The sequence below is a fragment of the Helicoverpa zea genome, chromosome 23, assembly GCF_022581195.2.
Source record: "Helicoverpa zea isolate HzStark_Cry1AcR chromosome 23, ilHelZeax1.1, whole genome shotgun sequence".
Lineage (NCBI taxonomy): Eukaryota > Metazoa > Arthropoda > Insecta > Lepidoptera > Noctuidae > Helicoverpa > Helicoverpa zea.
This window is the reverse complement of record NC_061474.1, coordinates 4,755,379-4,769,954: the sequence shown is the minus strand read 5'-3', so window position 1 is coordinate 4,769,954 and position 14,576 is coordinate 4,755,379. Positions and strand designations below refer to the sequence as shown.

The 14,576-nt window shown below is 35.1% G+C and overlaps 1 protein-coding gene across 1 annotated transcript; it reads right to left on the bottom strand.

The window, feature by feature from the left end:
- Positions 1-5,223: 5,223 nt before the first annotated feature.
- Positions 5,224-14,337, bottom strand: LOC124642071. Its single transcript, XM_047180369.1, has 4 exons — positions 14,211-14,337; positions 7,161-7,317; positions 6,219-6,337; positions 5,224-5,458 (listed from the first exon to the last, which is right to left on the bottom strand). Exons 1-4 carry the CDS (start codon positions 14,335-14,337, stop codon positions 5,376-5,378), a joined length of 486 nt encoding a protein of 161 aa, XP_047036325.1. The 3' UTR covers positions 5,224-5,375.
- Positions 14,338-14,576: the final 239 nt, after the last annotated feature.

Here is a 14,576-nt window from a genome sequence, read left to right as displayed (position 1 = left end):
AAATATGTATTGTAAACAATCTCAATATTTTTAAGTTACGGTTATGAGAAGCCAAAACGTATATTTGTTAATGTCTAAATCGATGTCTAAATGTCGCTATCACTCCTCACCGATCCTCTCGAAAAACATAAAGAGAGTTGCTACCTAATTGCTACCAGCTAGCTACCAATTGCTACCCTCGTGGATTTGAAGATATTCAGCATCTAAAGGTGACAGCTATTCTGACGTTAACTTATTATTATATTAGTCTTACCGTGGGTTACTTATGGTGGTCGCCTAGCAACAGGATTGAGGAGGTAAGCTAGGTAGCTGTATCGTGTAATACTGATGAGATATAAAGATAAATGGTATCTTGGAGACGCAAATAGACCACAATTTTGTCCGAGTACTGCTAGTAGTTCTCTCAGGATGCGAGTAAATCCGCGGGAAATAGCTATCATACTACTAACTTTTATATAGAATGTTAGCGTGGCCTAGTTACTATTAAGTGAGGACAACGTCACGGGCAAATTCTGGTAGGTTCTATATCCAGGTTAGATGGTAAAGACATATTTTAAATCTTTTAGAAAATATTTCATGTAGCAGGCTTGCGTCTAAACTCTGTCTATCAATATAACAAGGAATTTATTGTATGCTAAACCTGATTTAAGATTCACCTTTGATAAGCATACCCGAGAATCCAAAGGCTTTACTTGAATACATCTCAAATATTTTGAAACCGTTTATTATTTGAATAGTTCTAAGTTTGACTATGTTCGTTGCTAGGCGAGTGCTGTGTGATAAATAAATTGATGTAATTAGGATAAATAATAAAGATGAAAATACATAAAACAAAAAAATGAGAAAAATTAAAGATACCGAAAAAATATATTTTTATTGTTAAATTAATATTCTAGAACTATTTCTATTTTTATCAAATTTAATTATAACAATTAAAAATTACGAAAAAAAAAAATTAAACAAAAAAACATATCTTTATAAATATTGCGAAACAAGCACACGTTTTTCTCACACAAATTAAGTATGAAAATTTTAATTTAAAAAATAGTTTTCAGCAACTAAATAGTTTACAATTACGTGATCTGCCAGCCCTAGCAGGCAAGAGCAACATTTACTTAGAAAACTATTTCAGCGCTGATACAAAGTTACCGTATTCCGAAAGCGGCCAGGCGGATCGTAAAATGGCTATTGTTTTATTTCCTCTAACGACTAACTGTTATGGGGCCAATAAGGGTCACTAGGAATGTGCTTCCAGCCCTTTTATGTAGGTTGGGTCACTGTCCAGTTGAACTAAATGTAACTGTCAACATTGTCATAATCAAACCTTTGTTAAGTTATATATCAAGTTATACAGTATGTATTAAAATTACCGTCCGTCCCATGAAGGTATAGTTAGGTGGGCTGCGGGATTGTTCGAAAGAATTACCGCGGCCCTGGTACATAAAAGGCCTACTACGGACGTCTATAATTTAACAAACCCACAACGTGCAGTACCGTACCATAGCCCTATAAAATCACAAGCATGTCCTGAAAAAGCTGCAGTTAATTAACCTTTGGGAAGAGCTCTTCAGTGCTATAAACGCAAGCTTTTAAAACTGCAATACTCACTATCTTACAACTGCAGCAGATAATTATTTAACAGAGGTCACAATTTTCTGCTCTCAGAGTAGTGCAACATGACATATTTTTCGAAATCAATTTTCTTACGAAGTTGAAGTCGAAGTGGCCTAATAGGTAAAGGACAACCTCTCAAGTATGAGGGCGCGGGTTCGATCCCAGGTCAGGCAAGTACCAATGCAACTTTTCTAAGTTTGTATGTACTTTCTATGTATATCTTAGACACCATTGACTGTGTTTCGGATGGCACGTTAAACTGTAGGTCCCGGATGTCAGTGAACATCCTTGGCAGTCGTTACGGGTAGTCAGAAGCCAGTAAGTCTGACACCCGTTTAACCATGGGGTATCGGGTTGCCCGGGTAACTGGGTTAAGGAGGTCAGATAGGCCGACTGCCTATCCTCCTTGTAAAGCACTGCTAGGTACAGAAACACAGCTACACAGCTGAATCCGGTTAGACTGGAAGCCGACCCCAACATATTGGGAAAAAGGCTCGGAGGATGAATGTTACGAAAATATAATCTAACCTATAAGATTGCCATGACAACAGGTCAACTTCAACTTCAAATATTTATTGCGATCATGAGTGTTGCATAAGAGGTGTTACAGAATGTAGAGGCACATACATGATACCCTGTCAGGGCGCAGTAATACAAGTTTAATATACAATTGACTTACAAGCTATTTAGTTAATCTTAAGTTATATATTTTCTTTGTCAAAGCTGCATCAGGATGGCACTATCGACCGACATCAGCTAGGGTAATCGTACAAAGAGATGACTCAAAAAACTCAAAACTCAAAAACGTTTATTCAAATTAGTCAGAACAAAAGACAGCCCCGAAAACGCCCGTCCTTCACCACTTCCTATGTGTTTTGGCTGGGGAGAAGAAGTGGCGGAACAAACTCCCCAGCAACACAAGGAACAAGGTCGAGAGAACAGAAGGACTTGTGAAAGACGAGCTAAGACGTTGATCTTAAAAGGAAAAATTAAAACTACAGTTTATATCAAGAATCAGGTGTTTAATTCGGCCCAAATATCGCCTACCCCACATATATTTTTATTTTAATCGTAACATATTCCGTACCAACTCAACGACTTGTTAGATTAACGTTTTCTTATAAGGAAGATATTAATACAATTTTAATCATAAACGTTTAGCAAGTAGTCAGATGATTTATCTAACTGTATTAAATTATTGAATATTTAAAAGCTGCTCACTCTTACAGGTACAAATTGTTTTCAAAGTTCTTGTTGATATTGCACGAAGCTTACTCTGTGCTCTATCTACTCGGTGGGCACGTTAACAACTTTTTAATTGCAATATACAGGAACAACTTTGTTGGTCTCCGGTATAAGTTTTTACTCGACGTTGCCACCGTACGTTGCTTGAAAGTTAACAATTTATAGCTTGCTGTTTATAAGAAGGTGTGTGAAAACTTGCCAAGTAACATTATTAAAAAGTAACTATTTTTAACTGAGGTATGTGTAGGGAACTTGGTACTTATTCAGATCTCACTTCTTTTATAGGCGAAGGATTTCCATATTATCGAACTTGGCAGCCTTTCACATTTTTGTTTTGGGTGGGATTTCATTTATTTTTGTAAGGTTGTTTATTTTATTTTTTTCTTATGATTAAGTTAGTTAAGGAAATGTCTCATTTATACTATCTTTCAGATTTTTGAATATGCACTATGCTTCTTACAAAGAAATGAACTAGATTAACTAAATGGACTAGATTTACCAACTGACTGACATGACATGTTATCATATATTATGTTCGTGGATCAAAGTTACACATTCGTTATTTTCGAAAGTGACTCACACTTGGCCGTTTTCAGATTTTTACTTTGACTAAATATAAACCTTTGTAACGAATTTCAGATCGGTACGACCATTCGAAGATATATTATATAAATATAGATAAATTTAGTTCGTTTTAGTTCCTTAGGGGTATAAATTTACACTGGGTATTTTACACCTTCATTATTTTGAAACCGACTCACACTTGGCCATTTTCAGACTTTTCCCTTTACCTTGACATAAAGACCTACCTCCATGCCAAATTTCAAGTCAATACGACCATTGGAAGTGGTCTAGGTTTTTGATGAGTGAGTCAGTGAATCAGTCAGTCAGTGAGTGTATAGTAAAAATAGCGATTTTCTGACGTCAATATCTCAAGACCTACAATAGGTATATTAATGAAATTTTGTATTTTAGATAAGTGAGGGGGTCTCAACAGATACTAGAAGTTTGAAATGTGTAAATAAAATACATTTTGAGTTATAGGGGGGTCGAATTTGGCCCGAAATGGTTCGTGTAATATAACCCACGGCCGGTGTGTCGCTTTTTTTTGCTCGAACTTGGCGGACACACTGCCGTGTGTCTAGATGTAAGAAAATCTTGGAATCTTAATTTGACCCACTTCCCGGTCTTCGACTGCGATGGCTCACGCTCTGAGTTCTGATGAGAATACGATAAAAAATCTTATTCTACATCCCTTCTAATATTATAAATGCGAAAGTAACTCTATCTGTTATGCTTTTATGTCTAAATCACTGAACTTATTTTAATACAATTTTGTACAGAGATAGAGTTGATTTTGAGAAAGAACATTATAGCGAAATAACCGAAACCGCGAGCGGAAGCTAGTATACAATAAATCTCAGTATTTAGCCTCAAATACATTCAGCGCTGTGGTATAAGTCTCTGAGGGGAAAAAAATCTTGCATTTATATCGGGTGTTTCTTTCACAATCACATTAAATGAAATGCTGGTTAATATATGTCGATTAACTTAAAGAAAAAAGAAAAACACGTAAAAAAAAATGATTTTTTCCAACAAAGTAAATAGGATAAAAAAGGGCGAAAATTAGAACACCATATAAAAGTCAGTCATTACAAACAACTGAAATTCTCCCTTGAAAACTGACAGCTGTCAACTGATCAAAACATTCGATACTCCTAACTTTATTATTAAACGGTTTTTTAAACGGTTTTATTTATCTCACCCCGTTTGTTTTATTCTTGAGTCAAATTTAGTAATTCAAATTTCACCCTCTTAATGTCAACCGATTAATCTGAAATTTGGTATGCACTTTGGATTTTGTTGACAATACAATTATTTTTATTCATTATCATTATAAATCCAAGATGGCGGTGGCTACAAAATGGCGGATAACGTAGGTTTTATCAACCCCATCAATATGGTTATCAAATGAAAGTACTCAACCAGTAGAATACAATGTACTATATAAAATTAAAATCCAAGATGGCGGCCTCTACAAAATGGTGGATAACTTAGGTTTTATCAATCCCATCAACATGGGTATCAAATGAAAGGTCTCAACAAGTAGAATACAATTTACTATGCAAAATTGAAATCTAAGATATACGAAGATTGCAGTTGGCCCCAAAAATTATAAAATAGATACAGTCGTGGGAATTATAAACATATGCATAGACTAGACTAAAATAAAACCGAGGGGCATGTCAATTAAAATAGTAAGTAATTTCCTCACCGTCTGCGGGTCAACTGCCTAACGACGAATTAAACGATTCTTCTCTTGCACATTAAGTTGATAATTTGTAGACAATGACGTGCCCCACGGTTTTTATGTTTATTCTTTTGTTTTTATGTTATTATTTTTATGGTTATTATGTTACAAATTGTAGACCAATTTGTCATGCTTTCAGTAGAAAACATAAATGTATATTTTTTTTGTTTATTCTGTTCATTTTTCATAATTAGGTATGCTTAGCCTAAATTTCTATGATTTCATTTTCTCCATAGACCCAGGTACTAGTCAAATCGCACTTCCCAAAACCAAGGAGACGCCAGTATCCTAAAACCATAAAAAGCATGAATTCGAAAACATAAATAAACTTTATCCAAGTACACAAATATATACACTTGCGTGCAATAAAATCGACTATCGCTACCCTGTACGCTTTCCTAAAACGCGATAAAAAATATCACGATGAGACACACAAAAACTAATAATGTCATTTGAATGTATGTTTGAAAAACTTAATTTGTTTGACTGCCTCGTTGATCTAGTGGTCGCAAGCGTGGCTACTGTGCTCGAGGTCTCGGGTTCGATTCCCGGGTCGGGCCGAAATCGCTTTGTGAGTTTTCTTAAAACTTTCACAAAGCAGCCCGAAGTCTGGAAGTTGGTGATTGATTCACCCGTGCATCGGAGAGCACGTAAATGTCGGTCCTGCGCCTGATCCCTTTCTGGTCGTGTCGGATTGCCGTCCCATTGGGTTTTGAGGGTGAAGGAATAGGGAGTGCACCTGTGTCTGCGCAAATGCTCGTGCACTATAATATGTCCTGCGCAGCTGGCTGATCTCCTTAAATGAGAACAGCCGCCGTGGCCGAAATCGGCCGTGGACGCCATTTATAAACTTTATTTGTACATACTCAATAAATAAATTAACTGGATGTCGTTGATGATATGGAGTCGTGTATTTGATTTCTGATTTTTAAGAACGCAATCTCAGTTGCATTACATTGTGCCAAAAGCTAATCAATGTATTGTTTCTTAAGTCAAAAATTTTTTTTTTTTTCTCTTTATTAACGGCATAGAAAAGCAATATACTTACGATAACCAATTCTACAATTTTCCATATAACTGTCACAATAGGACGTTTGATATTTATACTCAGTTTGAAGCGGTACTACCGTTTGCTTGTGGAACACGCAAACTGGTGTTGGAGATATTCTGCAAATTAGAAAAATATGTAAATTAGCTGATGCACGCGACGTCGTCCGCGTGAGCGTATGACTATCAAAAATCCTGAGCTAGCAATCGGTCCATGTAAAACACTGGTTCCAAGCTGCATTCGATTAGACAGTAAGCCAACCCCAATATAATTTGGAAAAGGCTAGGCAGATAATGAGTGTGGAAAAGCACGTATTAATGAAGACATAGCAGAAATGCTTGGATATCACAACACGCTGTTTTTCCACTTAAATTACATAAGATAATCTATCCTTAATTCAAGCGATAGGCTTATTGGATTGCAGATTGAAGAGATTCTCGAATAACACAGCCTCATAAAATGCTGTAATGATCGCATAAATCTCAGTATTAGCAAAAAATTGTGTTAAGGGGATGCCTAATAACTAGTTCTCACTGATATATCTTTTGTACAGATTGTTTAAATTTTGGATGAGTGAGATCATACCTACATAAGTAAAATCCGCACGGGTCGATCGATCAAAGGTTAAGCTACGTTTCACGCGCTCAGACCGTGGATGAGTGTACATCCTTTTTCAGTAGTCAAAAGCCAAAATATCAGTCACCTAGTCTAACAAGTTTGTAAGTCTGAAGGAATTTGGAGAAAATCTAAGCATAATGATGATGAAGATGATATTATCATCTTATTCATCTCATTTCGCAATTGCATTGGGGTCGATTTCCAGTCTAACTGGATGCATTTGGGTTCCTTTGTTTTCAAGGAGCGACTGGCTATCTGACCTGGGCAACCTAACTTAGTAAGACTGGTTGTCAGACTTCTTGGTAAAATATAAAATCTACTTACTGACTCGTCATACATTTAGTATAATCATCGTAGCAGACATCGACATACTCCGCGTTCATCCACTGTTCTCTTTCGTACTGGAATGGTACCGGGCTGTATTTCCCTGGATGCACTATAAATACTTCGTCGGTATCTCGTGACTTATGAGTTGTAGGGTCTGCAAATGTACGTGTTATAGAACATAATTGTTGGATAGCTCATGTGTCGTCAAAGAACAATGTCAGGTTTCGGCCCACCCAATCAACTTTTAAAACTAAATTCTCACGGACACAAAGTTCTTTACTACAACAATTTAAATATAAAATACTAACTTCTTATAAAATATCTAGAACTTTTCCAAAAAAAAATATCATTTTAATAAGTAATTATTTTGTTTATCGAGTTCAGGTTTTTCGTTTTAATAATTTGGTTTTGAGAAGTTCAATGCAAAAGTGGAAAACATACAAAAGCTTCTGACATTAAACTACACAAAAAACTGTAAGAATTTTCACTGTACATGAAATATTTTTATTGAGCCTAAGTTACTATGGACGTCTGACATTGTTCTTTCGATAATACCTATAGTGCAGTCATTGAAGCGAAAAATATGGTCTAACCTCCGAATTTTTTTACTGTGAACCGATTTGCATGAAATTTTGGAATTAGGTTCATCTTACCCTTAACTTCAAAAGTGAATATGATTTGAACTCCGCCACCCCCCCTGGGGGTGGTTGCCAGCCCTTCTTTGGGTTGAATATTATTTTTGCAAAATAACCTCGGATATCGATAGAAGACCTAATTTTAAGCAAAAGTTGTCTTTAAAGTTTTAAAAAAAATCCAATACTTTTCAAGTTATTGGCAATTGAAAATTCGCAATTTTTTCACGTTTTTCATCGGTTTTTTGCAAATATCTCCAAAAATATACGTTTTATCGAAAATGTATAAAGAACAAAATTGTAGCAGGTAAAACAACGAATAATTTGTTTTTTTATAAAGTGTTCTAAGTGCAATATTAAGCTAGATATTAAAGATCAAAGCCGTTTTTTATTTTGTCTGAAATTTAATCGACGTAGTTTATGCCATCTATTATTTTAGTAAGTTGATTAATTTACGAGTTTTATTATTTTCCGGTGACATATATACACATTACAATAGTTGTGACTCTTTATTATACTGCCTACTTTCACATTGCTCCAAATATTGACACTCCGAAGTTTTCAGTTACTAAGTAGAAAATAAACCGGCCAAGTGCGAGTCGGACTCGCGCACCGAGGGTTCCGTACAAATCCTGTATAGATAAAAAGCGAGTCTCGCGCCAGCCGCAACTTTCCACATAGATAGGTTTGACTGCCATTGTGGGATCGATAGCAAAGATCAGATATAGTTATGGGAACTCCTTTACAATTTATAACGTAACCTTGTGTTGGAGCTTATTTTATTTTAGGTGATGAGAATTCACTACTAATGGGATCTTTTATTTTTGAGGGATCAATCACCTAACGAGCCCCAGTTTCAGGTTTTTTTCGAAACTGCCTGACGACTTGTAACTGTCGAATTGTAACAACGACTGCTAGAGAGTAGGATTCGGGGCTGCTGGCTTTATGTTTCTAGAGCCTTGGCAAAAGTGTAATTCTGTCCCTTTCTTTGTTTTATAAAGTCGGCTTTATTTTATTTTGTAGCATTTTACAAACAAATCCAACTTCAAACATATAAAAAAGCAACAAGAAAACAAAAGCAAGAAAGAAATTAAAAAGATGTTAGGTGCATCGGTCTAGAAGTCGGTGTCTAGAGGATGCATTATATTTATTTTAGCACCGAGATCTAGACCGATGCATATAAACAGTTTTCTTGTTGATTTTAGAAGTTGTTTTTTTTTTTGTAAAAAGTTTTTATTTTTAACTTTTGTGAAAAGTTCTCGTCAATACGAATAATATAAGCCCAAACACGACGTTACTAAATCATACCGTTGAGGAGTTCTCTCGAATTTCTCACGTCTCCATCATCAAGAAAGCTCTAAACCTTCACTGTTTGATAGTATCACCAGACATACATCTGAGAATCAAGTTTTAATCCTATGCATGCCTACAATTTCTGATAGTTGCCCTCGATTTCTCAGGATTTCCATCATCAGATCCTGACCGAATGACAATGGAAATAAACGACGAGTATACTCTTTTACTAAAAAGAAATGATTTCTCAAATCCGTCAAACTTGGTCGTTTAAATTCCCCATTAAAATGAGGAAAATATTTGATTTGATTTGATAATATTTTAATATTTTATGTAACTTCAAATTTATCATTTTCGCAATTTTTCCTTTATCTGTACTATATAACGTTGCTTCTTGCCGAATTTCAAGATTCTGAGTTCACGGGAAGTACCTTGTAGGTTTTGATTCCCTAGCGTGTGACGGAAATTCGTCCAAGGTGTCGGTATAACTGCTGTATCTTTTGGTCGCGTTAACTTAGATGTTTGATTTTTTCACTGCCTAAAGGGACAATAGACCTAGGTATTTGGTATAAATTTCAATTTGATACCTTTATTCGTTCGTGAGAAATAAGGTAGTAAGTTTCATTTTATTAAAATATTTTTTTTAACATTATATAACTGAAAAAATGAGATTTTCGTAATTTTTCCTATATTTGCATTATATGACAATACTTCATGCCAAATTTCAAGACTCTGAGTTTACGGGAAGTATCCTGTAGGTTTTGATTCCTTTGCGAGTGTCGAAAATTTGTTGAAAATATCGACATAATCGGCTGTATCTTTTGATTGGCTTGGCTTAGAAGTTTGATATTTTCACAGCTTAAAGGGACAATAGACCTGAGTACTTCATGTGAATTTCAGCTTGATACGTCCACGCGTTCTTGAGATAAAGGGTCTTGACAGACAGACAGACAGACAGACAGACAGACAGACAGACAGACAGACAGACAGACGGACAACAAAGTGATCCTATAAGGGTTCCGTTTTTTCCTTTTGAGATACGGAACCCTAAAAATATGACAAGTTTTTGGACCATAACTCCTTCAATTTTCATGCTATCACAATTTATAAAAAACCACTGTAAAAGTAATTAAGAGAGCTACAACATCCATCATTGCAATATATAGTAAAGAACTTTTTTCTAAAACGGTGAAGGGTTAAAGGGCTTAAGAGAGGCTGTGATTGCGCTGCCACGCGCTCTTTAAACAATCATATCTCCGTCAATTTTTGTTCGACAGAAAAAACAAACAAACCAAATTGTTTGTCAGAATAATACCTAATTTTTTTTTCAGTACACTTTTATACGTATCTGTCGTAATTTTTGAGATATTATGAAAAACAAGTGGGTTTTTCTTTAATTTGAAATTTTGTTCTTTTCGTTAATCGTGACTTTTTTGAAAAATATCTGTCCTGAAGCAGCCAAACTGATACTATCTATCAAACTCTTCATAATAAAGTTAATCCTAGGCGGAATACGATTAATTTTAATTTTGGTGGAAATGGCACTTATGAAACCCATTGATTTAAAAGAAAAAAAATCGGTAAAAAAACTTTTAAGTCAAACGGTTTTATCTTATGTGCACTGAAAACTAGAAAATAAAAACATAGTTACTTACCTGTCAACCTACGTAGGTGGTCTTGGTCATATTAGACTAAAATAAAAACGTGGGGCCCATTAACTGTTGCTGTAGTACTTTCTTCTAGAGGTATAATAGGTGTGGATTGCATCGACTTACTATAATCGTAACTGGAGATTTTGACAATCAATAATCAGCCGTAGCGGCTTCACCAGCGAACGCCGAGCTCATGATCTACCAAAGTATAAAGATATGCTTTGCCATAGGTAGGATTTCAGAGGGGCCCCACGTTTTTATTTTAGTCTAATATGACCAAGACCACCTACGTAGGTTGACAGGTAAGTAACTATTTTTTTATTTTCTAGTTTTCAGTGCACATAAGATAAAACCGTTTGACTTAAAAGTTTTTTTACCGATTTTTTATTTTCTAGTTTTTAGTATTTAATGAAAATGCCTACCGAATATTCCTCATTCTATCTAATTCATTTAGTGCATCATTATTACACGGTCTCTTATCTGATAATTTATTACAATCTAATTTTTTTAAAAGTCAATTTTTTTAACGACGCCAAAAGTCATCAAGTGACCTCTCCCAGGGTCAGCAGCGGTAAGGGAGTGCCAGACTCTTACTGACTAAAAATACTTATGTTTCGTCGTAGGCCTTTTATGTACCAGGGCCACGGTAACTCTTTCGAACAATCCCGCAGCCCAGGCAGGCTTTGGCCCTGTTGGGCCCCGCTGGGGTTGCTGACAGTATTCTACTTCTGTAGCCCTTTCATTTGATACCCATATTGAGGGGGTTGTGGAAAAATATGTAATCCGCCATTTTGTGCCGGCGGCCATATTAGATTTACAATGTTATTGATATTTCTATATTGTATTGTCATCGGAATAAAAGGTGTATACAAAATTTCAGATTAATCGGTTGACAGGAAGAGGGTGAAATTTGAATTACTAAATTTGACCCAAGAATAAAACAAACGGGATGAGCTAAATAAAACCGTTAAAAATTGTTATCAGCCATTTGGTAGCGGCGGCCATCTTAGATTTCAATTTTTCATAGTAAATTGTATTCTACTTGTTGAGACCTTTCATTTGATACCCATGTTGATGGGACTGATAAAACCTAAGTTATCCGCCATGTTGTAGAGGCCGCCATCTTGGATTTGAATTTTATATAGTACATTGTATTCTACTGGTTGAGCACTTTCATTTGATACCCACATTGACGGGATTGATAAAACCTACGTTATCCGCCATTTTGTACCGGCGGCCATCTTGGATTTGCAATGTTATTGATATTACTATATTGTATTGTCATCGGAAATAAAGGTGTGTACCAAATTTCAGATCAATCTGACAACAGGAAGGCACTGAAATTTCAATTTCTAAATTTGACCCAAGAATGAATAAAACAAACGGGGTGAGCTAAATAAAACCGTTTAATAATAAAAATATAAGATGCTCCCCTTATTTGCAATACAGCTCACTTATTTTACGTGGAAAAGCCTTTTAATAGTGCTCATCTTAAAGCTTATTTCAAGCACTACAAAACCCATTTGTATTAGAATGTATAAAATGCATCTACTCGCCGCTACATGGCATTGACCACAACGATTAAATTTCAGACAAAATAAAAAACGGCTTTGATCTTTAATATCTAGCTTAATATTGCACTTAGGACATTTTATAAAAAAAAACAAATTGTTCGTTGTTTTACCTGCTACAATTTCGTTCTTTATACATTTTCGATAAAACGTATATTTTTGGAGATATTTGCAAAAAACCGATGAAATACGTGAAAAAATTGCGAATTTTCAATTGCCAATAACTTGAAAAGTATTGGATTTTTTTTTAAACTTTAAAGACAACTTTTGCTTAAAATTAGGTCTTCTATCGATATCCGAGGTTATTTTGCAAAAATAATATTCACCCCAAAGAAGGGCTGGCAACCACCCCCAGGGGGGTGGCGGAGTTCAAATCATATTCACTTTTGAAGTTAAGGGTAAGATGAACCTAATTCCAAAATTTCATGCAAATCGGTTCACAGTAAAAAAAATCGTAGCAATAATGCTTCAATGACTGCACTACTATACATATCTCTGGATTTGCTAGAATATATAATATAAGAATATAGAATATTTAATTTTAGTTCCATAGCATAATTAGATGCTATATAACTATAACAATTTAATTACATTATAATTTTATGTTTTTGATTATGTTAAGGTTACTTTTGAATTTGATTTTAATTCAATTTGGCTGTGAAATCCGCATGAATGTGTTGATTACGTTCTTTGATTCTGTCAAATTAAATTATTTTGATTATGTTTTTATTAATGTTAATTTTGATTTTTTGTTCAATTTATTAATTTGAATTACTAGTTTTAATTTATTTAACTTCAACTTTATTATGATTTTAATTCAATTAGGTTTTTCTTTTTTATTAATTTTATTTCTGCGCAATTTTGTTTTTGCATGTGTTCTCATAGTTTCAGTCCAATTTTTAGTTTTAATTTGTCCCTAGGAGCCTGATTGTGTGTACCTACATAAATTTTTAGCCTTTATATATTGAATCTTAAGTAGTGCATGATGTACTTACCTGTAAGAGATTGATACACTAGACCCTAATTGATTTAATGTATTCCATAATTGTTGAGTGTATGTACTCAATTGTTGGTGAGCCAAATAAATAAATATTGAGATGATTTCTATTATTTATACAATAACTAGCTTTTTCCCGCGACTTGGTTCCCGTGGAATAGTAACTTCCGGCAGATTTTTGGTTTGACCAGTAGATGCGCTGTATGTCCGGAATATATATATATATTTTTTGTAATAAAAACTATCCTGTGTGCTTTTTCAAGTTCCAAACTATGTCTGTATCAAATTTCACACAAATCAGTTCAGTAGTTTAGGCGTGAAGAAAAGACAGACAGAGTATTTCACATTTGTAATATTAGTTTGGATTTATAATTTTGTATATCATCACAAAACGCACACATGCCGCGCAACGCGATAGCACTGTGCGCTCGCGCCCGCTATGAACTCGCCGTGACCTTTGTTGTGCGAGAATAAATGCCTATTTGTGGTGTCCAACATTCAAAGTTTTTTAGATAATTTTGGGAAAAAATATAATATGGTGTAAAAACTATTGGAATCGATTCAGTTACTGATTCTGAACAAACTATATTCAGGTATCGCACAAACAAAAAATAACGTTGTATATGGCTTGGAGGGAGCGACTGTCGCAACACAGTGCAGGGCACGTCACCATAGTGGCGGTAAGTCTCCTCTTTGAGGAGTGGCTCGGGAGGAGTCAATGTGCCCACCTATCGCATGACGTTGGTGATCACCGAATACGGTTGTTTGATGCCAGCATCGAATTGGTCACAACGGAGGCGTGCCCTGCCCCATGCATCTCGGCTCACCTTTCCTTCCTTCGAGGTCATTATTTCCCCGTAACTACATCGGAAGTAAGAAACTAGTTGATTTAAATATCTCACCATCAACAGATGCCTTGATATTTTTACAGTCTGTTTGTATTGTCAAAATTAAAATCACATTAATAAATAAGCCTATTTTAAGACCACAGTTTAGTTTCTTCTTTTTGAACATCACTTTAACAAACATTCTTCACAGCATAAACGTAGATTCACTACGAGCCTTTTATACCAGAAATGTGAATTTAATTAAAAATGTTCTGATTGCTAATTAAGTGTCAATTACGCCGCAGTTTTGCGATAACCGTAATAAGGCAATGTCGATTTGAATCTTGTAGTCTTTAGATGTTAAAGTCATCATTAGCCTAGCCATTTGGTAGTTCTAGTTTGATAGTTGGTAGTTAGATAAATGTGAAAGTAACACTGCCT